At 41.9% G+C, this 26,472-nt stretch overlaps 3 protein-coding genes across 3 annotated transcripts; 1 reads left to right on the forward strand and 2 right to left on the reverse strand.

Moving 5' to 3' along the window:
- Positions 1-535: 535 nt before the first annotated feature.
- Positions 536-7,216, reverse strand: tpk2 (thiamin pyrophosphokinase 2). Its single transcript, XM_084367503.1, has 8 exons — positions 6,934-7,216; positions 6,608-6,849; positions 5,888-5,951; positions 5,672-5,802; positions 5,421-5,539; positions 1,215-1,347; positions 1,007-1,103; positions 536-909 (listed from the first exon to the last, which is right to left on the reverse strand). Exons 1-8 carry the CDS (start codon positions 7,001-7,003, stop codon positions 860-862), a joined length of 906 nt encoding a protein of 301 aa, XP_084223629.1. The 5' UTR covers positions 7,004-7,216; the 3' UTR covers positions 536-859.
- Positions 7,217-8,293: 1,077 nt separating this feature from the next.
- On the forward strand, positions 8,294-15,606 carry gmeb2 (glucocorticoid modulatory element binding protein 2). Its single transcript, XM_084367136.1, has 10 exons — positions 8,294-8,600; positions 9,343-9,503; positions 9,594-9,679; positions 9,882-10,006; positions 10,498-10,601; positions 11,764-11,921; positions 12,813-12,881; positions 12,980-13,117; positions 13,585-13,707; positions 13,837-15,606. Exons 2-10 carry the CDS (start codon positions 9,358-9,360, stop codon positions 14,454-14,456), a joined length of 1,569 nt encoding a protein of 522 aa, XP_084223262.1. The 5' UTR covers positions 8,294-8,600; positions 9,343-9,357; the 3' UTR covers positions 14,457-15,606.
- A 1,215-nt stretch (positions 15,607-16,821) lies between these two features.
- pdyn (prodynorphin) lies at positions 16,822-18,805 on the reverse strand. The gene is made up of 3 exons (XM_084366463.1): positions 18,637-18,805; positions 18,138-18,274; positions 16,822-17,621 (listed from the first exon to the last, which is right to left on the reverse strand). The coding sequence occupies exons 2-3, from the start codon at positions 18,258-18,260 to the stop codon at positions 17,055-17,057; spliced, it is 690 nt and encodes a 229-aa protein (XP_084222589.1). The 5' UTR covers positions 18,261-18,274; positions 18,637-18,805; the 3' UTR covers positions 16,822-17,054.
- Between the last annotated feature and the right edge of the window lie 7,667 nt (positions 18,806-26,472).

Below are 26,472 nucleotides of genomic sequence, written 5' to 3' on the forward strand. Positions count from 1 at the left end.
TGTTGTCTCAAAACTATTTTCACAAACTCGACACAGCTCCTTCAGTGCAACGGTAGACGTAACTGTTTCCTCTGGCTCAGTTGGATTCTTAATCACAGCCTATGAAAGGTAAAATCATTGGCATGCCTCTTCAAGGTTAACTTCACTCAGTGGCTGCATTGCATTGTGGGAAATGTAGGCACCAGGTCATTGGGCTAGCATTGCACTCTTATAAAACTGTTGGACTCATCATGGGCGGTTGAGAAATGATGAAAACAAATGATCAACATGAATACAGCAGAACCAGAGATATCATTTTTTATCTCATGCATTCATCCTTCTTTTTGAAACCCAGCACCCACAATGCAATTTAGCCACTGTCTAAAACATCATTGGAAGAATTTTAGATTTCTTGCGGCTTCCTCTGGAGCCACAAGAGGCTTCAGATTACTTTTCTCACATATACTCCCCAAGATCTGTTTAACACACTTTAATGTGTAAAAGTTGAGTTGTCAGCTGAAATAAAATAAATGAAATATTTTACAAAAGGAAAATGGCAACCCTGAAACAAGTTTAATGATTCCATGTACACTGGTTTTTACACAGGCCCAGTTTGGGTAACCACAGGTTTTAAGTGGTCCACTGAAGTGCTTCTGTTCCTTCTCCTTCCCCTCTGTCTTTGCGGGCACGGTCTCAGCCAGATGGTTTAGGGTTCTGCGACTCCCCTCCAGTTAGTTAAAACTGAAGAAGCCTCTCGGATGAGAGGTGAAACGTCTTCAAGAAAGTGAAACACATCCAGTTGCCTACGATACAGCACCTAGAAACAGTGCAACATGCAGTATGTGGTGTCTTGGCCTGACGGCTGGCTCAGTCCTCAGCTTCATTCTAATGTGTGATGGAGTCCTGCCACAAATTCCTGATAACACGGCTCTGAAACAAACAGCATATGGAAAAAAAAGAGATGTGAATTAGTCGACTGATGAAATCAACAATTTCAACAAAGGAAATTATGTAGATAGCCACAAACCTGTGTCTGGCTCAATAAATGAGTGTCTAATGAGGAAGTCCAAGACCACCATGGCACAGTTGGGTTTGAAGTCTTCAGTGGCCAACAGGTCCTTCACCTGAAACCAAGACAGAGCCATCACATAGTACCTCTCTCATATTTTCATCATATCCAAATCTCATTTTCTGTTCTTTTAATGTCAGAAAACTGTTATTTCAGCAGTACTAACCTTATCTATGGGCAGGAGGTAGAATTCTTGCACCTCGTTATCCCCTACAATGGGCTTGAAATCCAGAGGCAGTTCCAAATCAAAGACAAACTGAGATTCTGCATACACCCCCTCTTCATCCTCATAGGTGTAGCTGCAAAATATACTGCATTAGTAAGTGATGGAATCTGGAGACTTTTGTCTTTTTAATATTTATGTCCATCATAGTAACAAGGTTCCTGCATAACAGAGGGTCACTGCCCATGAAAATGGCTCACCAGAGAACCTGAAGGGCAGATTCCCATTCAACCTCAGTAGTGCTTTCTAACAGATCACCAGTCCCAGTGCCCCTTTTCATTTTCACCCGTTTCTTCAAATGTGCCCTGTGGAGTTTTCATTGAAACTAAGAATGTATACTTCTTATATCCAGTGTTTCTCACCAAAATGCATTGTGTTTATCCTCCAGTTTTATTTTAATGTCTTTACACAGTTTACATCAGTGGTCTCAAACTGCTGGCCCCTGGGCCACTTCCAGCCCCCCTCCCTCTGGCCCGCGACCTGATGTCAAAAATATAATGGAGCCTTTGCTTTGACAACAAATCCTCTGCCGTCTTGTCACTCAGCTCTCCTAAAGTAACTCTCTCCACACTAAAAGTTAAATGTGACTCCTGTGCTACCACAGAATTAGTGTAAGAAGTCTTGGGTCATGGCCAAAAATGTGTTTTGTTAGTGACCTTTGACCACAAAATTCTTATCCGTTCATCCTTGGGTCCAAGTGGACGTTTGGAGCAAATTTGAAGCAATTCCCTCCAGGTGTTCCTGAGATATTACGTTTACAAGAATTGGATGGATGCATGTACATACGAACAACCTGAAAACATAATGCCCCAGGCCATGGCCGGCACAGAGGCATAAAAACTACACTCAACTTTTTTTATTTTATAAAAGGCCTGATTCATTAAAACAGCCTGGTGGTTGTAGTTTTTAATCAAACAAGAGGAAATTGTGCATTTGTTGGAAACTATTCTCAGCTGCAGATTAATCCACATTTGGTGCTCTAGTGAGTATTTAGGGCAGCAGGACGGTGTGTGTGCAGGGGTTTAAATTAAGCTGTTTTACTCGCCAAATGCGAGTAATTTTTGTATTTGTCGAGTAATTTATGAAGACCACTCGCCACTCTGGCGAGTAATCTAAAAAAATAAAAGCCCATCATATCTTTCTTGTGTAGAAGCTTTCAATGTGAAGCAGCAAAAACAGGAAGTCGTGTGTTTTGATCAGCAATTTAACACGTCTCCCGTGAGTTCTGGGATGGACGCCTCTCATTGGCGGTTATGTTTAGGCATGAGGAATGAGGAATCAGGGTAAGCCAATCAGAGGCAGAGTAAGGCGGGTCATCCCAGATGATCCCGCGAGAATCAACACCACTTCCCACAGCTAGTTGTTCGTACTTTGTAGACCTTTTTGGCTGCGGGAAAAAGATCGTCGCGATATTAACATTTAAAAAGCGGGCTCTGTTGCATATCAAATCAAGCACTTTCTCAACCCAATTGTCAGCCAACCACCAGGGAGCGAACGAAAGGTTAGGGCTTCATTAAGCTGCCTAAATAGCAAGCGAGCGCACCCTGCAGCAGCCTCAAATTATATTCAACAGTGTGAGAGCGATGTCGGAAGCAGACAGTATGAGCTGTTCACAGCAATCAGTCCATCACTTCAGCCGCGGACGTCAAGATGAGCATCTGGAAAGCCGCTGAGATCCGGGAGATGCTACCGTCTCCTCGGTCTCTGTAGCTGACAGCTAGCGGACACAACCAAACAGCTAGTAGCTGCTGTCAGCTTGTTGTGTAGCGGCAAGCTACGAACGGTCGCTACTTTCAAATTAAAAGCCCCCCGCTAAGAAACCAGTTCTAAAATCCACTGGGGTGCAATGTAAAGCTCTTATTTTGAAGACGAATTCGTTGTCACTGTTCACTGCCCAACTTCGTGCTTCACGTCACGTCACATGTTTACACCTACCCCAGTGGCGGCTCTGCCAGAACATGTTGACAGGCTGGTGTTTCTCTCCAAACATCTGTAGGCCTGTAGTATGTTCCAGTTCCTTGTAGTATGTGCCTTTTCTGCATAGGCTTCATTTTTTCATTTGTTTGCACTTTATGATTGCACTCTGCAATGGCATATTTATTTTTTGCCCTTTGACTTGGGTACATTTTATTTTATTATTTATGATTTATTATTATTTTAAGTTTCAATTTGAAGCCTTGTTCACATACGGTTTGTTTAAAAAAGAAAGTGCAATAAAAAGATATGTTTTACCTAACATAATGAATAATCGTGATTTCAATATTGATAAAAATAATCGTAATTATCATTTTAGCCATAATCGTGCAGCCCTACCGCAGCCTATAAACTATTTTTTCCCTCCACATTCCCGATTTAGCTACTCCATTATGTGGAGATTTCTTGTGGGGGGGCAGCCCCCACGAAAAAAAACGAGGACGGAGGATGAATCGACCGACAGCGTCTCAGCCCCCACCTCGTCTCAGTCAAAACCGGCGAAATATGTTCGGAAATTTAATGAGAAGTGGAATTTCATGACGAAGGAGGGAAATAGCTTTGAGGGGGAACTCTCTGACTCTGACAGAGACTGAACTTGAAAAAAATGAAGTGTGTTACGAATGAAGTGAAAAATGTTTCTGTATATATGCTGCTAATAAATATTGTGAAGAGAAGAGACACAATGCGATTACTATGATTGAAAATCAATTAGACAGACATACGAAAAAGTAATTCTAACAAATGGCAATTTAATATTTTTGTCTGGTAAAAAATCTGTTTGTCTAGTAAAAATGTTCATCTACTCGCCAGTTGTCTGGTAAGCCAAAAAGTTAGTTTCAACCCCTGTGTGTGTGTTCATGGCGATGACGGAACATGTCACTTACTGCAACAATGTGGCACAGTGATTGTTTTTAATCATTTGTGAACAATGGAACTCTGTGGTACAGAGTAATAAAATATGTATATCAAGCATTAGATGCCCACACAATACTTTTCACAATCAGATTCATTCACAATAAATCACAAGATGTCTCCTTTAAAGGTGTAATTTGTAAAATATGGCCAGAATCTCAAGGGAAGCTTCATATGTCTTCAAATATAAAGGCAGCATATCTCCAGAGTAACTGACAAGTACAGCTCTTTGCTAGCTATCCTTGGCTGTAGCTAGCTATGGTTAGCTAATTAGCTCAGTTAGCTGTGGAGCCAGTGGCCCTTTTAGCGGAGATGTCTGAACACGGCTGGACACGAGACTGGGACTGAACACAGCCTCCCAGACCAACAGATGTCAGTTTGACGAAGAGGATACAGTACAGAGGTTATTTACAGCGGCTCTGACCAGGACTATGACTCAAAGGATGAGTAGACACGACAGGTGGGGACAGCAGAGGCATGACGTGGCAGAGGAGACAGACAGTCGGGTATCAGCAGCAGGTGAAAACAATGTGTTGAGGCGGAATATATTCACATCTTACTCTGCTGAAGAGATTTCCTTTTCTTGACATTTTGTGAGTTTATTTTCTTTATTATGTTGGTATTATGAGACAGGATTGGCCGGGGCTAGCTGGTTAGCATGCTAACTTCAGCAGACATTTCTGCAACACAGTACAAAGACATCTTTAATACCACTTTTCCACTGGTCAAAAATACTACTTAAACCTGCTAAGATTGGGCATTTGTGGGCAATGGGAATGTGTAAACTCTGCATTTACACCTGGGTCAATTGACTCTGCAGTAGACCTTGGCTAACTTCTGGTTTAGCCTCCGGCTAACTTGAAGGGGGATAAAATGATTTAATTGTGCGGCTCTTCTAATGTTATTGGACCGAATGGCTCAAATTATGACGGTGAAACGAGTCATTTCACAGGGGTTGTGACGCTCAAAATAATCTATCCACTGTTTTACATACGCCTCTTTCACAATGGCTCTACTGTTGTTTTCTCTTCTGTTACAACTGTTTCCAGCACATGAACCATGACGTCAGTGACGTACAACGTGACACTTCAGATAAAAATCAGATGGGCTGCACATAGCATTTACACTGTTGTTTCTTCATATTCAGTTGATAACGTTAGTTCAATTTTTGAATGTTTTAAACTCAATTCTGACCATATTTTGCACATAGCCTCTTTATCTCCAAAAGATTGTTTTTTTGATGAGTGGTGGTGTTAAGCTCACCTTACTGTGTTCACAGGACAAGCCTTCTCAGCAATGGCTGCTGGGATACAAGCTTCCTCCTGACATTCTTTGATCAGAGTTTGTTTGATGCCGTCACCTGCAGCCAGACCCCCTGCTGCCTTACAAGGTACAAAACAGAAGCCTTTTTTGAATTTTAAGAACTTTGAATTTAAATGTTGAACTATTTTGACTGTTTGCTGAATCTACTCAGGCATCATGTGTAGACAGTGTCAGTTAAAGTTTATACTCACCACATTGTCCAGCAGTCCAGGGTATGTCTGCTTAGTAGGGGAGCGCCGTGCCAGCCACATGCTGACCTCCCCACTGCTACTGACAGTGTAACCATTAAGATGGACTCCATATCGCTTCACCCCAAAAAGACCTGCAGTGTCGCGGCACAGTCAGCTCAGTATACACTAATATTGATCAAACTATACATGGCGCTTTCACTGTGTGCCAAAACTTACATGTGGCAGCTCTTTCCATCCACATCAGAGGAGGGTCAGAGAATTTTGGCATCACGCTGTATTTCTGAAAGATAAAGAATGCTTCAAAATGACTGTGATAGATGTGCTTTTATTGAGAACATGTAGGGTAATATTGTTTATTAGGATGCACATTTTGCTGTTCTGTTGGACAGTCCAGTATGAGATGGAAGATCCAACTGATTACAAAGAATATCCCTGGAAGATTTCATGGTGTCTTGTCTACTATTTTTAAGATCATCTGCCACTGACCATACGGTTGGTCAGAGGAACTTTTGGCCTGAATCTAGCAGGAGAGAGAGGGCCAAGAATCATCCACAGGGGACTGTGAAGATCTGCACAAATTGCAAACTGCTGCTCAGCTGCTCAGAGCTGGCCAGGTTGGGTGAAGAGCCAGACTGTCTGGAGGAATAAACACCCAGAGTCACATCAGATTCTGCTTTCGTCTGGATGAACAGGGGATTTACCTGCCTGGGCCCCCTGACAGCTAAATGGTCAATGTCATATCTACAGTAAATTAAAAACAGTATCAGACAAATCCAAAGTCCAACAATACTTATATATATACATTTCAGACTCAGGGTCCATAGCAAGACAAACACAAACACGACAAAAGACAACACAAACAGTTAAAGAGAATAAAGCTAACTTGTAATAGCCAAGCTCAAATAGGCGTATGAGTGCTTGTCCCGAGTGTGTCACCTCATCTCTCCATCCTTTAAGGCAGGGTAGGGAGGCCTCTTGTCTCAGAGGCTGTAGGACAGCGCCCACAGCCTCGGATCTCTTCTCGTATGAGTCCAGACTGTGACACAGTGACACTGCGCCATCGTGTGGGGAACTGAACACCTCTGGATACCGTCCCAACAGTGCAGCTACATGGGGAGGAATCCAACCTACGTGCGCTTCGCCTATCTTAAACCTAAGGCAGTTCTCACGACCGGAGCCTGTGGAAACAAGTGTGATGGGGTTACTTTAAAAACAGCACAATGTCGACTTAGTTACACGTTACCACACTGTCAGCCGCCTACCTGGTAAATAAAAGTTATTCATTCGGCGGAGGAGTTGCAGCACTCTTTCTGACCAGGCAGAGTTAGCCATTTTAAATTAAAATATGTCAACCGGCCACTACTCGTCGTCTTACATTCACACTGCACGTGACCACAGGAAATGGGCGGATAATACCGTCACAAATGAAAACAACAAACTACATTTTCAAAAGACTTCATCATTCATTGGTAAATACGTCATAACACTCTTATCGCAGACAGATGAACTACACCAGATTCCTCACAGCAGCTAGTACTGATGCGCATGCGCATGCGCGTCTTCTTCTTCTTCTTCTTTCTTCTTCTCCTTCTACTGTACCGGAGTGTATATGGGAGATTTGTCCCTGAGAATATCCTGAAAGGCAGCGCTTCCTCTAAACTTTGAACACAATTATTGCCTTAATTATCTATCTATCTATCTATCTATCTATCTATCTATCTATCTATCTACCCCCCCGATTGTAACATTTGAAAAATAATCTTTTTGACAATTTCCACAAGTTGTATTTTCATTTTTTATTGCTAACTATTCCATTTTCCCACCATAAAAGTCTATATCCTGTTTCAAACAGCACCCTCATGTAGTCACTGGTTAACGCAGTGACTGGCTTTATCCATCTAAATGGTTATGAATGAGAAACTCCAACAACATATAGAATATTTCAGTCAGTAAAGGAGTGCATAGTAAAGGCACAATGTAGGCTATTAATGTATTGCATCTATGTGTATTTAGCTCATTCTCATTTGTTTCATCAGCTATGGGCCCTAGGATGTGCATAAACCATTGAGCAAGACAAATTCATTGATAGGCTAACTTGTAGATGCACATCTTTAGAACTGAAGGGCAACCATTTTAAAAGCAAAACCAACCAACCAACCAACCAAACAAACAAACAAAATGTAGCTGCAAACGATGATTGTGGGATCAAACCTTTATTGGCAGAAACTAGTAGTTCTAGTGCATTTGACCTACTGTACGTATACATTTTGAACAGTGTATTGAACTTTAACGGCAAAATCATGCCAAACATGAAACAGTACAATGGAATCACATGAGCTAAAAAGCTGGTTTAATTCCGAGTTCAGACCAACTACACGGGCCTACTTGTATAATGATATAATGAGATATACAGTTCCAACAAAAAAAAAAAAACAAGACTCAAACCTGTATTCTCATGTCACTTTAAAACCATTTTTAAGACAATTTCAGCAACACCATGAACAACACAGTTATTAAATGAGGACTAAGAATAAATGTGTGTTGTTATTCTTGTATGAACAGTAGGTGGCGACTCGTGCTTTAAATGTTGTTGCATGGTCCACAAATAGATACGAAGAAGAAGAAGAAGAAGAATGATAGTGGAGATGCATGAAGCTATTAGGTGAACTTAATTTATTGTCGTGAAGATGACATTAAATGTATTACACGAGGAGTCTCCGACGTGTTTAAGAAGCTGGCGGCCTTGCTGTGTTTAAAATACAACGCTAAAGGAAGCCGCTGCCAGCTACAGGGATGTGTTAGCTGCACTCTCCTCTGAGCTAGCTTACATGTCCACATAAAGCCAGCTCAGTGACAGACCCTCACGGTTCCTCCACAAGACGAGGCGACATAAATCGGCAAACGACGGCATTTTAATAGAGACCGAAAGGTAAGATTGAATCAGTATTTCTAGAGCCCTGTAGCCCCGTCACGTAAAGACCACCACCATTGAAGACGTTCGTACTTAGGGAACACTCTGACGTTAGCTAACGTTAGCACCCAGTATGCAGTGTTTGAGTTCAGGTTTTAAAATGATCTCATTGCCAAAAGTTATCATTATAATCATGCATTGTTTCACAATTGTGCCCATTTCTAAAAAGCCTTTCAGGAATCCTGTAAGGAAAATGTTTGGTTTCCTCAGATTTCCTCAGCCCTGTCAGAAATCTGTTTTTGTTCCACTGGTTCCAATATATGGAGTCCCATACATTTACAAACTCCTCTAGGAAATCAGTCGTTTTCTGTTGGTACCAATAAAATCTCATAGGGTTTCTATGAAGTTCTTAAAAGACTTTATATCTCCTATATCAGAAATTAAAATTTTACTTGACCATGATGGATTATTGGAAAATCATGTTAAGGCAGTGCACTACAGATAGACTGCAGTGTATTTCAATTTGACAAATCTACTGTGGCCAGCAGAACCGATTCACTGTCAAAGGAAGAAGCAGTCATCGGTTATGTGGCCTGCACCACTTTATAACACTTTGTATTAATGGGACAGTACAGTAACGGTTTTCGATTTGACAAATGGAAATACACTCAGGACAACCCTGTTCTTGTGATGACTCAAGCTTCTCCAATTTTATTGAAGAATATCAGTAACATTGAGTTTCCCTCTCTGCTGTCATGAGGCTCCATCTGTCCCAATGGCTTCATCTGAGGTCAGCACCATGCAGGAAATGAGTGAGGTTGTGATCGTCACCATCCCAGACCCAGCGGCCGAGGACCTTCCCTCTGTGGTCGAGGAGGATAAAGCAGTGCTAGTGACTGCAGAGCTGACCTCTCAGTCGGGGTAATGTATACACACACTTAGAATGAGATTGCCCTATTGTTAAGTTTGCTAAATTGAAACAAAAAAAAACTGTTCTCATATGGTTTGCAGGGAGGACATGCTCACAGTAGCATCAGTGGAAGCTGAAGCTGAGACCAGCAGAACAGATTCACTGTCAAAGGAAGAAGCAGTCATTGGTAATGTGACCTGCACCACTTTATTACACTTTATATTAATAGGACAGTTCAGCAACAGTTCAATAGAGTGCATCATTTTTGCTTTTATCCTTTTTGCCAAACTATGTCCAAACTACTATTTTTACATCTTTTTTGGTTTGTATGATCAGATGAAAGAATTGAAAATGGACGTATGAGGGTGTTTCTGTCTCCATCTCTGCAGTGAAGTTGACAGAAGAGGTCGATGTGGAAGCTGACATCTTCTACTCAATCACCTGTGGAGATGCCAAAGCCACGCTGGTCTGGAAAAAATTTGTTTGCCCCGGGATCAATGTAAAATGTGTCCAGGTATGCACTGTCATTTTGAAACATTAGAGTCTGTGTAAAATCAAATTTATGAACACATTTGAGGGACAGTTCACCCAAAAATGAAAATTCAATCATTATCTACTCACCCCAAAGCTGATGGAAAGTTGTGTGAAGTGTCATTGTCCAAAATACATTTCTGGAGCTTCACAGCAAAATATGCGTTGCCGCATTCTCCTAAACAACTGAAGTAGCTGGGGACTTCTTTTAAAATGTAAAAAATAAACAACCCAAAACAAGATGACTCCATACAGTTTGTGAGACATAATTCAAGTCTTCGGAATCCAAAAAGTGATTTGAATCCTTATTTACACCCTTTTTAAAGCCAAAGTTGTCACACAAAGCTAAAATGCATGAGGTTGAGTAGATAATACAGACTTCACTTTCTCTTTTTGGGTGAACCTATCCTTTAATGTGATATTGATGTGGACCATTAACAGCTCATTACGGTTTATCTCTTCCTCTCTGATCAGTTCAACGAGCAGCTTATCAGCCCGAAGGAGTTTGTGTGTTTAGCAGGGAAATCCACCCTGAAGGACTGGAAGAGAGCCATCCGCCTCAATGGCACCATGCTCAGGTCTGGACCTCGCAAACACACAGTGATTGTTACTTGGTTTAATTGGATACAAACCCCACAGCCTCCCTTTTATGCAACATAATCTTAATTTATTTCAATGTATGTTTAATGAAAAAACAAACATCTTTAAGAAAAATCAAGTTTATCACCCATTTTCAGGACACTCTTGTTTGTGTGTAGTTATTTTTTATTTGTGTGTCATGCCAATATCTGGCACATCCCACACGGGACTACAAGAGACCATCGCAATAGCGAACATACGTCATCTTCCAGTTTACAAATATCAGCAAAAATAAATGAACACATTAACAATAAATTAAATGAAAGAATACTGTATCACTAATTTCCTGCAGGGAAATAAAGAAAAAGAAAAACAACACATATGAAATCACAAATTTCAAATGCATTCTACAATATAAAGACATTTCAACAGTTTAACTTGATTAAGAGCTTTTTTTCTCATATACTTTGCTTTATTCTGGTAACTAGCTAATTCACATTTAGGGCATTTAGCAGATGCTTTTGTCCAAAGCGACCTACAGTAATTCATACATTCATACACTGATGGTGGTAGTGCCATGCAAGGTGCTGACCAGCACATCAGGAGCAGTTGGGGTTCAGTATCTTGCCCAAGGACATGCAGACCAGGGGAATCGAACCAGTGACCTTCTGATAACAAGACGCTGGCTCTACCCCTGGGTCACAGCCGCCCCGTCACAACTAATCTAAACTGTTCCTATGTAAATAGACAGCTTAAACAGCTTAATCTTTGTGGGTCATCCATATGTTTCATCCTCTCATTCACCACCACATTGTGATTCAGGTTGGTTACATTTCTGCAACTGGATTGAATTTAATTGGGAAAAAAAATCTAGCCTTATTCTGCGTCATGCTCATAATGGTTTATGGCTAATGGTTTTGGATACAGGGCAGAGACAAACAAAAATTGAATTAGGTTGTACACATGAAATATTCTCTATTTCCGTAGATCTGTCTTTCCTAAAACAAATGTGAGTCCATCGTCTTTGTTCCTTTCAGTGGTTGATGTGCAGGGAACAAATGTGCCTCAGGATGGCACTGTTCCATCAGACACTGTGGTCAGTAAACACAAGTAGTGTATTATGATGTCGTGTAAAAGCATCGATCATTTGTCATTTCACAGGAAGATCATGGACTCGGGTGAACTGGACTTTTACCAGCACACAAAGGTCTGCTCCAACACCTGCCGCAGCACTAAGATCGACCTGGTGGGAACCAAAGTGTCCATCAGCAGTGACCAGTCTGCTGAACTGGTTCCTGCCACCCCCTCATCAGCTGACTGTAAGTTCCACAGTCTCAGCCATTGTACTAGTTTGATCTCAGTGCTGATCTGTTACAGGACGCAGCACTGAAACTGCGTTAATGAGGGAATCAGCCAGATCCATTCTCGGCTGATGCAGGTCGGCGCTGCCCCGGCGCTGCCCCGGCGCTGCCCCGGCGCTGCCCCTTTGAGGGACATAAAGTAGGGGAGACCAGGGAGTGCCGGTGTGTGTTTGTGAGGAGGATATAAGTTTATTGACTTTTGAAAAGATATCCCTACACAATAAGTGCATTACTCTCTATATTGGGTATTTATCAAGAGGGATTATAGAGTTTGAAATCTAGCATTCAAAGTGACCATGCATGGCACTTCTTTTAGTAATGGAATTCTGACTCTTCTAGTTGTCATGATTCCTGAATGTATTTTATGTAACTAGTGCTTAGTCTGTTCAGTGCTAAGACGTGATGGGAATTACTTGTAACGTGCTAACAGAAATTAGCATTGTGACCGTGATAACATTATCTTAACAAACGATCCATTTTTCTTCACGTTTTACAAAAAACTGCATATGTGCTTATACTCAAAGGTATATACAGTATATGCTCTGTGGAAACAAACTAATAAGTGTTGACATAACATTGTTAACTGAACACTCCTCCAACGCTCTGATAGCCTGATAACAACATGTTGGCATGGATTGGTTCAGCTATGTTTGAAGAGCAGGGTCAGTGGAAACAAAGGGAGAGCGATGGGAGAGGAAATGAGATATTGTCTGGATGGGAAACCTTCTGAACTACCATCAAAGTCTGCACTGTGACTCAGAATGAACACAGAAACAGATTGAGATAAGGTGTCAGAGTCCAAGTCTAGTGATGTGGTTTAATGATGGTTGTCTACTGTTTGTGTCGTAGTGAATGGAGCAGCAGCCTCTTTTTCAGAAGTGGCAGAGGAAACCTCAGAGTGGGTCACAGCAATTGGAGGTGAGCACATTTACCACCGTGTGGGAGAAAGTTATTGAGTGGAGTGTTGTTGTACTCTTTATGATGTATGTGTGTTTACATTGCGTGTGCGTGTCCAGAGGACTCTGTGGCATTCTGGCGTGCGTTGAAGGAGGCAGGGCTGCTGGAGGAGGTGGTGGAGGACTTCCAGAAGGAGCTGCAGGAGGTGCTGAAGGGGCTGCAGGAGAGAGTGTGTGACCCACCACTACAGGTCAAAGGTTAGAACCCCACAGACACTGGCAGAGGCTGGTCAGGTCAACAACAAAATAAATAAATTAATATACGTTACATATATATATATATATACTGTGTATGTATATATACACACACACACACACGGTGCCTACATTACCCACAATGCAACTTAGCCACTGAGCGACATCACTGGGGCGAATTAATCAGATTACGTACAGCTTCCTCTGGAGCCACAAAAGGCTTCATATGACTTTTTTCACATATGCAGTAGTACTCCTTAAGACCTGTAAACCGCCTCAATGTATACAATTGGTGGAGTTACCCTTTAAGTGTTACACGTAAGGGAATTTGTCAGACTACAGACAGCTTCCCCTGGAGGCAATAAAGGCTTAATATCACAAGCTGTTTCACCTATGCAGTAGTACTCTGATGTGATGAATTAGTGGATTACTGTGTGTGTCCCATTCAACATTTATTGTTTGTTTTTCAGACGCTGTTTTGCTCAACAATATTGTGCAGAACTTTGGGATGTTGGACCTCGTGAAGAAGGTTCTGGCCAGTCATAAAAGCCAGATGGACCGTTACAGAGAGCAGTACACTCGCAGCCTCGCTGGTCAGTCCAATAATCGTCAACAGTCAAAGCCTTTTGAGGCTTGAAACTATACCCCGCACTCTGTGGAAGAGGTTAAGAAAAGTCTTAGTGTGTGTGTACATATTGATGAGGTTTTGTTTCCTTCTGCAGCTCTGGAGCAGCAGTGTGACGAGCACAGGAAGCGAGCCAAAGAGCTGAAGAGCAAATCCCAGCACCTCAACAACGTCCTGATGACTCTCACCCCAGTCCCTGCAGCCCCTGCGCCCAAGCGCCCCCGTTTGACACGCGCCGTTTCTGGCCCAGCCGCAGTCAACACTGCTCCCACCCAGATCACTCTGCCCCTCAACCAACTGACCAGCTTGCCGCTGGGCAAGGTTTTGACCATGGCAGGAGGCCAGGCTGGCACCAACCTGGGTGGGTACACCCTCCTGACCTCCTCGCTCACTGGGTCGGAGCTGGCAGCGGACGCCTCTAACCTGACTGTGCTGTCCGCAGCGGCGGGTCAGGAGGGCGCAGCCGGTACCGGTGGCTCTACGGCCTTTGTTAAGGTGGTTGGTCCTCAGTTCCAGCTGGTGACGCTACCGGCCACGATGCAGAGCTTGGCCAATGCACAAGGCACGGCTATACAACAGCAGGTCGGCACCATCAGTGTGGTGGAAACCTTGGCAACTGCTGCAGACGATTCACAAGAGGAAGGCCAAGCTGATTGTGATGATGGAGGTCAGCCAGGGCAGGTTAAAGAGGAAGATGGGGAGCAGCCGGCCAAGTAGCAGTGAGACAAAAGACAGCTGTTCTCTCCCCTGACTCCCAGCTTGTAATCGCCTTCGTGTCATCGTTTTAGACCCTGGACTGAATGTGCATTTTCTGTGATGGCTGACAACTCTTCCACATTTACATTTTTACAGACCATTGCATCCATTTTTTTGTCATTTAACACAACACACCAGCCTTCCTTGTACGTAGATGTCCTTCGACTTTCAAGACACCCCCGCCCCCGGGTCTGTATTAGTTCAGGAGTGTGTATTTCAGTACTGATTTCACTGTAAATATGTTTTTGTACCTAATATATTTGATACAGCTGCTTCTGTAGGGATTTATTCCATGTAGGCTGGAATAAGGAAAGTTGTTCAGTTTGGTAATAAATGCTCAGTTTTCAAGAAGAAATTGTGCATCATTACATGTTGTAAATGTCGCTGCTGCAGGACCGTCATTGGGGACTAAGCGGTGATGGTAAAGGGACAGCTACGGCATCAGCCAAACATTCCAAAAGGTTGCTGTAGTTGTGGAAAACAAATATCACTAAGCAACATTTAACTGTTACAACGGCTACTTCTATAACTACCTTCTAACACTTGACGAACAGACAAACCAGATGTTCTCCCGCAGTAGACTGTTGTGCTACAACATCAGGTAGTGTTGAGATATATTCCTGCATGCACAGTGTAGAGGTTTTTTTTTTTTTTTAATGCTGTCGCTGTCCCTTCAACCATCACTGCTTAAAGTTCTTATTGCAACTGAGCGAACAGCTACAAAGTCTGCAGCTGGACTAAGCTGGTGTGGCTGAATGGGATAATAGGTACAGGACACTCTGTAGTCTCCCTGTAGACTGGGGGTTGTGTCCCACTTGGAAGATGTTGTTCTGTTCACTTATTATTATTAGTATTGTTACACTCAGTTCGGGTTTTGTTTTTTAAATTCAGTTGTCCGTCACTGGTTGGTTGGTTTGGTTTAGGAAAAGATGGTTTGTGTTAAAACAGAGCCTTTCACAATGTTGAACGCTTTCAACAGCATCTCACCGTCTTCATCAGATGCAGTTTGCTCAGTTCTCGTGGAAGTGTGTCATCACATGACAGTTACTGACACGACAAATTCATTAATATGAAAAAAGAGGAGAATAAAGGACCAATGTTTTGTCCCTGACATACATTAATATGGTGTTTTTCTCTTCAATCATACATGTATTCAGGGAGCATGTATTGGTATAAACATTTCCCATGTAGAGTATATCACATAATGCATACTGTACATCTGTGTGTCCATCAGAACCACTGAAGTGTTAACTAACCCTGGTGTGCAGTGTGTCGGTTTGTGTGTAGTTTGATTCAACAGAAAATGTATTTATGAATCCGCACCATGTGACCAAAGTATTACCTGTAAAAAAAAAAGAAAAAGAAAATAGAGGTGTTAAAGGAACAGTCCACAGATCATTTCTGGAACCTCACAGCAAAATGCGGGAAACACATTGAGGCCATTATGAAGCCTTTGGTAGATGTTCTGTATTTAGCCAACTGTTTGACTGACTTTACTTGGCATACCTGTCTTTGGCCACAAGGAGGCGCCACAGTATTATTGTTCAGTCACTTATTGGCCAGACTTCTTCTGACTCATTTGTTTCTGCAGCAGTCATATGCTTCACACTTGTGACATGTTGTCTTATCTCAGGAAGATTGTATGCCTGTTAGATGTTCTTTGCGCACTAACGAAGTTGGTTTTGAAGTAGTAGAACAATTTATATTTATATTGATCTAGGCTACACCAACTAAAGTGAACTATCGTGTTGGTGTTGCTGGGCAGCCTGTAATTCTGAAAAGTTGTATGACAGAAACAGAAACTAATCAATGCAAGATGAGACTCACATTTAAATTCTGCATTTGCATCGGTCATATGGCCTAAAGCTCGAGCTGGCTGTCATAGTCAACCTGGTTGTTTCAGAATTTCTATCGTTTTCTAAAATCATCTCCAAACTCACAGCAGATGAACTCAGTTATTCAGTTCTGATTAAATATTAGTCTCAAATAATAAAATATTTTTCTATAGCCTTTTATTCATTTTACTAAAATCTCTCCTTTTACATGTGCTCATACAAGCCTACCTCTAGGCTCATAGGACACAATTACAATGTGAATGAAAATGTATTTAAAGTGCCTCACCATCAGTGTTATTAATTTATGCCGAATTAAAGAGCGTGTCCACAAATTTTCTAAAACACTTTTAGCCAAGTCAACTCTACGTAAGAGACCGTCGATGACTAAGAAAATGTAAAATTGCAAGAATTCTGAATGGAGTTCGGCACGGATGGAACGGAACACACTGAGGCTGAAATCAGTTGCACAAGTAGCCTAAGACTTCTTTTGAACTTGTTTGACGAACAAGAACGTGTTTTATTCATGGTTTTATTAAACAAGCATCCTTTATTGAATGACAGACACTGATGCCAATAACACAGAGATGAGAGTTGTTACACAGAAGTCACCCGAGTAGGCAATAAGCAAGATAGGCAGGCATATGATACTTTTGGGATAAATGGAGGCATTTCAAGTGAACCTGCACAAGTTCTTTCTAGTGTTTCCTCTCCGAGCAGGATTCATCTATAAGCTCAGGTCATCATAGGAGTAATACGGCTCCTCCACTGAGCGCACAGAGATTTTGAAGTGGCGGCGCAGAAAGCCTCCGTACCGCTTGTCCCACTTCAGGTTGTTCAACTTTGGTCTGATCCTCCTCATGAAGCCTCCGTAGCGTTTCTGTAGCTCCTCTGGCTCCTGGCTCTCCTGCTCCGCGGAACTACTCCTCTTCGACTTCGGGCCGAATTTGCGTAAAAAGCCGCCGTAACGTTTGACGTAACTACGGAGCATCTGATCCTCCGGAGCATCGTCTGCGTCCTCCGGCTCGTCCACACCTCTCTCCTCCAGCCTCTTCAACAAGTCCTCGTATTTCTTGGGCAGCGCTCCGGCCTTCAGGATGTAGTTGTCGTGCCACGGAGAGGTGAAGACTTTGTTCTTGTTCTTGTCGATCCTCTTGATGAAGCCCCCGTAGCGCTTGACCAGGTCCGCCTGCTGGTTCTCCTCCTCCTCCGCTGCCTCGTCCTGGCTGAAGTCTGCCAGCCCGGGAGCCTGGCCGCAGCTCTTCAGCTGGCCCTCACACTCCGCACTGCATGACTGCAGGACACACACACAGAGGAGAATGAAACCAGCTCAAATGTCTGTGCACACACATGACCTGTCAGCACAGGTGCGCGGTACTAGAAGTCAGCTTTAAACATTTTTATTTCTATCTCCTCCTTACATTCCCCCTGAAGTATCTTTAAAGTGCTAACATCTCCTAATCTGCTCGTCCAAAGCTTTCTTGGTACTGCTGAGTGAAGAGTCAACCCTAATATGTTACGTTTTTTACGCACCCCATATTCTAGTTGTAGCCTAAACTGTGGAGCCTCATATGGGCGCCACATTTACTCAATATTCCTACGTACACATTTGGCATCTTAAACTTCAGGAATGAGGAAATTCAAATATATTCATATTATATTAATGAACTAATTCTGCCTTATTCAAATGTGAGCTTCTGCTTTGGGATTTTAACACACACAAAAAAGAAGGAGAATAAAGCGCAATTAAAGCCCAATCTTCCAACATTCTTCTCCATTTTTCTTTCTTAAATGAGCTCCCTGATCTTACCAGGCTGCTGAAGGCGACGTCGGGGCCGAGAAACTGCTGTGCGCATTTCTGACACTGTGACGAGCAATCTGCGTGGATGGAGGGCGGCAAGCTCAGCATCAGCACCAGGACATACCACTCCATTCTTCACCAGATCCCTGACGCACGCACGCACGCACACACACACAAACACAAACAAAAGGAAGGCAGTGCCGGTGAGTCTGGATGAGTTAGACCAGCTGGTTTGAGGATTCGCAGACCAGAAATCCATGAAATAACTTCTACAGTAGGCTCAATTACTCATTTTTGAAACTAGTTTTAATGAAGTCTGTTAAAACAGTTTTTAACTCATTAAAACAGCCAGTTATACTGACCGCGCAGACCTGTGCGCAGTGCGTAATGGCGCACTGGCACCAAGTTTTTCTTCCATCATTTTGGTTAATTAATACCAAGCGGAGAAACATGAACGTGATCTAAATTAAAGTTTCAGAAAGTATAAAGTATCGAGTCAGTAGCCTACCTCAGGAGTTGCACAGAGACTTCCAGCCGTGTTAAGACTCGCAGAGGCGCATTTACCATTAAATGGAAACTCGCTGACCGCCCTCCAACACTTGTGTTTCTCCTGCGTGGCTCGTCGCTTTTCTTTTTATCGCCGGAGACTTGACTGTGTCACCGCAGCGCATCAGAGCAGCTTCTATTGAGGGACCAATGGGAGGGAAAGATACTGCGTAAATAACCCCACCGCCTCCCCGCTTCAGGAGTTTCTAACAACGCCCACACAGTGAAGGTATAAGAACAGCAGCGCAGTTCGCCCCATCAGCACGTTATCATCATCATCATCGTCATCATCATCATCATCATCATCATGATCATTTCATCTCTGGGGATCCGGATCAAACCCTGGACTGTAAATCACACTGACATCAATGAACTAAGTGTTTTCTCTTTTATAGTCAGACTGAAACAGTGAAACCTGCAAGAGAGAAGAAGAAATCAGACATAAACTGAAGTGAACAGGAAACACTGATCCAACATGAACACGGTGCATTACACTAAGGCCTCATAGGGTCTGGTGATTTAAACTAAATTGCTCAAGCAATAACAACAAGGCCTGTTTCTTCAAACAGTAACGTGATTTAAACACTGGTTCTCTGCCAAGTGAGCAGGTGGAGCCAGCTGTAAACACAATACTGAGAATGCCACCTCATAAAGTTGTTACTGTGTGATCAAACTGTTGCCTATTTACACATCAAGCAGACACAAAGCAACTTTATCATTCATTTGGAGTCAGGTTTTTGTTCACCTGATGGATGGGATTGCAGGGCTCTCATTTAGCTCTGTTTTGGTCTCCACCAGCTCCAGAGAGAAGTATCTGTTTCTGTAACTGCCAACTGAACCAAAGTAGTGAAGTCGTGAGCTGTAAAACCAAAACAACGATCTGAAAGATGCCAAAATGCTCCTCTGAACCCAGGGGGGCTGCAGTGTTAATTCTGTGGGCTTGTTTTTTACAGGGACGCTACTTCAAAACTGAAGATAAAGAAACTACAAGAGTAGCACAGCACTATTTCTTAAAGCAGAAAGCTACACTCAGCCCAGTCTGCAGGATATATGATAGCAGTTTTCCAAGATTTATGTATGTGCCAAGCCTGGCTTATCACATTCACATTATATGCTTTTTAGAGCCACCTTTCACATCGGGAGATGGAAGGGGTGATGGTGACATTATTACAGCCCATAAGGTTGCCAAACGGGCAACCGCAATTTGAGTCTCACCACTGGACATTTTTAAGGAGACCTGGGGGTATTTCCAGCCGTTTTTACGGCATCAGAACAGGTTATTTTTCACATCTGTTCTCCAACCGTGATTGTGGCGACCAAAATTCTACCGATTTTTTTGAAGAACTGAAATTTTAGCCTCTGTCTTCTTCTCAGATGTTCCTGTAAGCACTTTACTTCAGATAGGAGCTGTGTAAACACTTTTTAATAAAATGCTATGGAGAACCTCACTGGGGAATCTATTGCTTGCTTAATTTCTTTTCCTGACACAATCAAAATTTAGATTTTCTTGTTCACTGACAGTTGGACCATTTTTTTTTCAAATAATAATATACTTCAGTTTTATCAGTGGTTGTTGTATCTCTGCTATAGAAGCAGCTTCAGCAGACTGTCTCTGTTGTCAGTTTTAAACTTCATAAAATGCTCCTCCGCTGATTCTGGAGTTAAAGTTTTCAATTCTGTTTGCACAGGCTCCTGGTCTATAGCTTTATTTCAGACACAAGCAAATTAAGCTTTTCTGTTCTTTCTTTTTTTCTACTGGCATTGTTGTCTATTGTCTGGCTAAAAGGTTTCTTTACCTCACAGAGCGTCTATACATTCACTTCTGGTGTCTGGTTTGTCTGTAGACAGAAGTGTATCTGAGAGGAAACAAAAGCAATAAAGTCATTGTCTGCTAGGGGCCTTGGACTGAGTCTCCATATACACTTAATTTTTGATAAGAAATCAACTCTAGAATAGGACTGGAGTGCAGGCAAGAAAATGAATACTGTTGATTTGGAGTTTTTGTTTAATTATTTATCCAAGCGTCAGTCATTCCATAAATCTATAAGAAATCTTTCACCTAACAAGCACAATTATGTTTATATGTTTATGGTTAATCAATAATCGATGAATCACTGCTCAGAGTTAAATCGATCAACCAATAGTAAGAGACGGGCACAAATACATCAAAAAGTATCTTGTTAGATACTTGCTTATCAAATATATCAAAATAAAATACAAAAAACAGGTAGGAGGAAATTGATTTAAATACAATTTTGGAAAATACAAAAAGACATTCTATACAAACTGATATTATTACATTTGAGCCATTTAGCAGCCTCAGTGTGTGTTGGATTTCATTGGCAATTGTTGAATAGTGATGAACAGAAGCTCCACAATTACAAGGAAATTATTATTATTATTATTTTTATTTAAGTGATTACCTTATCTGTTCTTTTATCTCCTAATGCAGCCTGCTCTGATTTTGCATCTGACAGAGATCATGTCAGTGGTTACAACAGTTTTCTAATGGAAAAAAACATATTTCAAAGATTATTAATGATTAACTGATAATGGATCGTTAAGGCAGCCAACTATCAATTAAAGAACTATGCTTGCCTCCTGTTTGTGGATGTGATATAATATCTTGCTTCATCTAAGCGGGTGATTCAGACCCCGACAATTTCAGCCTATTATCATGGTATCTCTGCTACCCGGCATTCACATCTCCGGAACAAATGCTCTGTGCTTTACTGTGGGAGGACCCAGTGAAATCCTCCATACATCATCCCATTCCAAGGTTGAAGCCTTTAGAGGCTCATTGACAAACCAAGGTTACACTGTGGGTCTTCTTACATTTGTTTTGGGGAGGGAATGAAGAGAAACCTTGGGAATGCAACTAAGTGAAGCAACAACATACAACACACTGGTGCTGTACACAAGTCCACAGTCTGTGTTTTTCACTCTGGTATGATAAGTTTAATTAATTGGATTGATATTTTTATCCCAAAATATGAAACTATTACTTGGTTTGCTGATGGTGCTTATCAGACATGACACCATATTACACTCTGGACCGCCTGTTTGTCATTCTGTTTTATTACAGACACCAGTAATTATCACTTAAAGATGAAAAGGAATCTCTATAATTACTATGACAACTGTTGTCAACATTTGATTTCACTACACCTTGACTGTGCTATGTTCTTGTGGTTTGCAGAAGGTGCTGCTCTACAATACCCAATACATACATACATACATACATACATACGTACATACATACGTACATACATACGTACATGCATACGTAGTGTACATACATACAGACGTACATACATACTGTGTTTCTCTTCAACACACAGATTAGTCAAAAGTCCAACTGCAATTTTCTCACAGTAGTTGCAGGGCTTAAAGGTGCAATAAGTCATTCTGGAGAAAGAGAAGTTGGTTGTTGAGTCTCATTCCCAGGTCATTAAGTACCAACGTTTTGGGTTGGTGACCAGTGAGACTCAACCATCAACTTTCTCACACATTGCATCTTTAAAACACAAGGATTTGGGTCAGTGATCTGGAACAGTCAGTCCGTCCACCGCTAGCTCCACAGCTACTGGCCAGGCAGCTGTAAAATTAGTTGTGGACTTTTTGGTCCTAATGTTCCTCTGTGCGTATGTTTCCCCGCATGTTTACTCTGGAGACACAATAAGCTTTATACAACTTTATTCACATATGTAGTAGTACAAAACAAAAACATGTTAATTTGTCAGCTGGATTTGCGAGATCAGGTGAGCTCACTAATCCTTTTTTCCAGGCTTCAATTTATGCGTTTGTGGCCGAGCCACAGTGGTTCGGGCCAATCAGCGTCAATTGAGGAAACTGGCAGCTAACAGGCAGCCGTGGTCAGGTTACAGCACCTGACCACACTTTAATCTGCAAAATCAGGGAAGTCTTCCAAACCAAGATGCCAGAGTGTTTTCTGATCAGTAGGACAACATCTATTTGTGCCTTCCAAAAGATTATCATTCTATGATGCAACAATGCTATGGTTATGGTGGTGGTTTGGGTTTCATATGCTAGTTAGTTAGGGTTAGGTCATGGTTGCAACAAAAAACACATATTAACGGTTAGCATGTCCTCAACAACTCTGTATGACACTCCCACACAAAGTTAAAAGCCTGCAAACTTCCCCTCCAGTTAGTTAGAACTGAAGAAGCCTCTTGGATCAGAGGTGAAATACTTCAAGAAACTGAAAGTTGTCCAGTTGCCTACGATTCAGCACTTAGAATTAACAGTTAGAGAAAAAACGTTTTTATGGTTAAGAGAGACCAACATTGACAGTAGTGTTATGTTACAGTGTGATCTTTTGTTGACCCATCCATCCAACCAGACTTCTGTTCTCTATGGACATTTGTGGTCGCTCTATCCTGACGTCACCTGACTTCCTGTTTTGCTCCTGACGGACAAGAGTCATAATGACTAAGTCTGCTCAAGGGGTTTGTCACATTTATGTAAACATATGATGTTTTGGAGCACTTGCTGAAATGACTAATTCTGTCATTCTTCGTAGGAGGACAGTCTCTTTAAGGGGCTGCTGATACACAGAGAACCTGTCTGTACATGCAGTGAGAAACATGCCTGAAGTCATCACGGTGGAGTGGCAAAAGCCAGGAAGTGTGTTGATCACACCCTTCAGACCCAACTGTGTATGATGTGACTAATTAACTCCCGGCCCATGGATATTTATGGACAGAGGTTGGGGATTCAAAGTCTGAGTTTGTGTACTTATTTAGAAGCTCTGTGTTTCTTCCACAGTAATGAGTGAGCCTTCTTCTGCATGAAGAAAACCTGATACTGAACAAACTGTATGCAATGTTCTCTACAGCAAAATCGGAGACCACAAAGTAACTCTCATTGATCTTTGATGGAATTATAGTGTGTAGAAAATAATCACTGAGCTGACCATGACATTCTTTTTAGCTGCATTTTTGCAGGAAATTCTGGTTCTTGTCTGCTTTGCCTTTCTTTGCTTTTTTTTTAAAAAGCAGTTACAAAGATCTTTCAAACATGTAAAATGTTGCTGTTATTTTTTTTCGAGCATGTGAACCTGAAAGAGGAGTTTTAGCTGAACATACTGGACTCTATGATGGGATAAAGTCACGGTAAAGTTATGGTTTACCTAGATGGGTACCAATGATGTTCTTCTGCATGGTTTTAATCGTCAGCTGCAGAGCCCTCCTATGCTGGGCCTTACACAAACCATGCCATTAATAATGTTTCTAGACAGGATGCTTTCTAACTCCTCTGTAAAAGTTGATAAGACCTTGGCACTGGAATTTCGCTTTCTTAAGTTTCCTTAAGACATACAGCGCTTTGTGAGCTTTTTAATGTTGAGATACGAGATGACCAATTTTCCAGTGTTGAGCACTAAAGTGAAAGAGGTGCGACGCTAATCCAAACTGTCTATTTGTGAGGAAGTCTAATATCCAATTGCAGTGCGGCACTTGTGCCCAGTTTCATGGGGGAGATCGACAACATTCTGTAATAAGTGCTCTAATTTTCAAGGTGTGTAAAGACTGAGTGGATAACAGTGGATATGGCATCCTCTTAGAGTCTGTTGATTCTGATTGCAAACTGGCGAGGGTCCAGGTTGGCTGGGATGTTCTTGAGGGCCACAGGGCAGTCATCATTTAGACTGTAGTATAACTTTTTAGGTACAGGAACATTGGTGGCTGTCTTGAAGCAGGTGGGAACACTCCTGTAGTAGTAATGTGTAAAAAATGTGACTGATGACATCCTCTAGCTGGTCTGCACATGTTTTTAGTGCATGGCCAGAGATATTATCAGGCCCAGCAGCTTTACTCACATACCGGGATTTTCTAACATCTGCTGTGGATACACACCTTGTAGACCTTACAGCCATCTTGACTCGACACAACTTGACTCAAATAGCTCTTGTGGATTTTCTATTGTCAGCAGTACCTGGTACTTTATTTGGTATCAGAGAGTCGTCACTAGAATTGGCAATTGTGTGACAAGGACATCCTGCACACCAACTGCAAATCTTAACTGCAATTTTTTTATTAACTAGACTCACTAAAAGGACATGTAATGGTAATTCAATTCAGGTGTTCCAACAGGAAAGGGTATCCTCCATTGTTCCTGTCTGTTTCTGACACGTTCTTAAAGGAATAGTTCACTCTAAAACAAAATTCAGTCATTATCAACTCACCCACATGCTGATGAGAAGTCAGGTGTAGTTTCTTATTCCTCAAAGTGCAGCTGGAGACCCGCAGTGCTTCCCTCCGGCAGGAGTAATCCATATAACGAGCATAAGTGGCGACCTAGAGGAAAATGTCCATAAAACTACACAAAAACTTTGTAATATTCCTCCATACTGCTCGTCCGCTGCAATCCAAGTGTCCTGAAGTGGCGACATCCAGAGTTTACTCGAAACAACGTCATTTAGTACATTTTTACAGCCTAAACAGTCACTATGCTCTTTTTACACGGAGGCACGCTCCACGTTCATGCGAGTCTCCCTCGCAGCCGATTGCACTACGGAAGCCGCGCCGGACAAGATGAACGAGACTCGCATCAGATTCAAGACTGTGGTGCTGTGGTCCTTCAAGGCCGTCAACAGAACTGCACCCATCTACCTCCAAACACTGGTCAGACCACACGGGCACTTTGCTCTACTATATCAGCTAGCCGTTTGGTACCGCCATCACTGAGAGCAAACAAAGGCCGCTCAGCGAAGTCGCGACTCTTCTCTGCTCTGGTGCCCCAGTGGTGGAACAAACTCCTGACCAAAGTCAGGACAGCAGAGTCACTCGCCATCTTCCGCAAAAGACTCAAGACTCACTTGTTCAGACTTCACCTCGACCCGCATAGCATGACTCCCTCCCCCGAAAAAAATAAAAATAATAATAATTTATATGCACTTGTATGTTCTTACCCTTAGCACTTTCATCATAGCACTTTTGTACTTAAGGTATCCTTGACAAATAGCAGCTACTTTGCTCAGATAAGGGCTTGAAAATTGTTTTGGCTTGACGGTGATATGTCGTGGTTTCTTTCTTGTGATAAATGTACTTTAGCTTTGCTTTGGACAAAAGCGTCTGCTAAATGCTCTAAATGTACAAGAGGCTTGTCACAGGGCTTACCATACGTTACCATTTGTTCAGCACATGTTGTATATGGTGACAAAATCTGCTCTGCGTTTCCTTTGTTTATAGTTAAATATGATGGAGAGGCTCTGTTGCATGTTATTCATCTTTTCTATGTCTCACTCCAAGGGGACAATGAGCATACGTTATCTCACCCTTAATTAGCCTTTGTCACTTTGCTAAAAGGTTCCTAAGCAACCTGAAGTGGGATTTGTCTTTGTGTCCCTCCTCTTCTCTTTTGTTTATGCCTTGATTTGATGCTCAGTGTAGTGCTGGATGAAACACTGTGACAGTGATGGCTGCTGCATTGATTTATTGGCCCCTTTGGTCTTGGACCCTAACATTTTACTAGTGTCTTCTGTCATCCATCCATCCATCCAGTCAGTATCATTCACCTTTAATGTGATGAATGAGACACAGTTATATTCTTTATTGACTGACAGGCTGACGGACAAGTGGATAGCAATTGTTGGATAAAAAAATGACAAGTTAAATTAAATTGGAAATTAAATTCAATAAAGTAAGGAGACAATAACATAATAGATAATATATAGTAAAAATGAATTTTAAAATGATAAATCCATTTTTAGGATTCAGGAATAATTCTCAGACAGTTGAGATATTTCATGTTCATCAGCACTGCGAACTGTATTTTT

This window comes from Pagrus pagrus (genome assembly GCF_965226575.1).
Source record: "Pagrus pagrus genome assembly, chromosome: 11".
In the NCBI taxonomy this organism is placed as follows: domain Eukaryota; kingdom Metazoa; phylum Chordata; class Actinopteri; order Spariformes; family Sparidae; genus Pagrus; species Pagrus pagrus.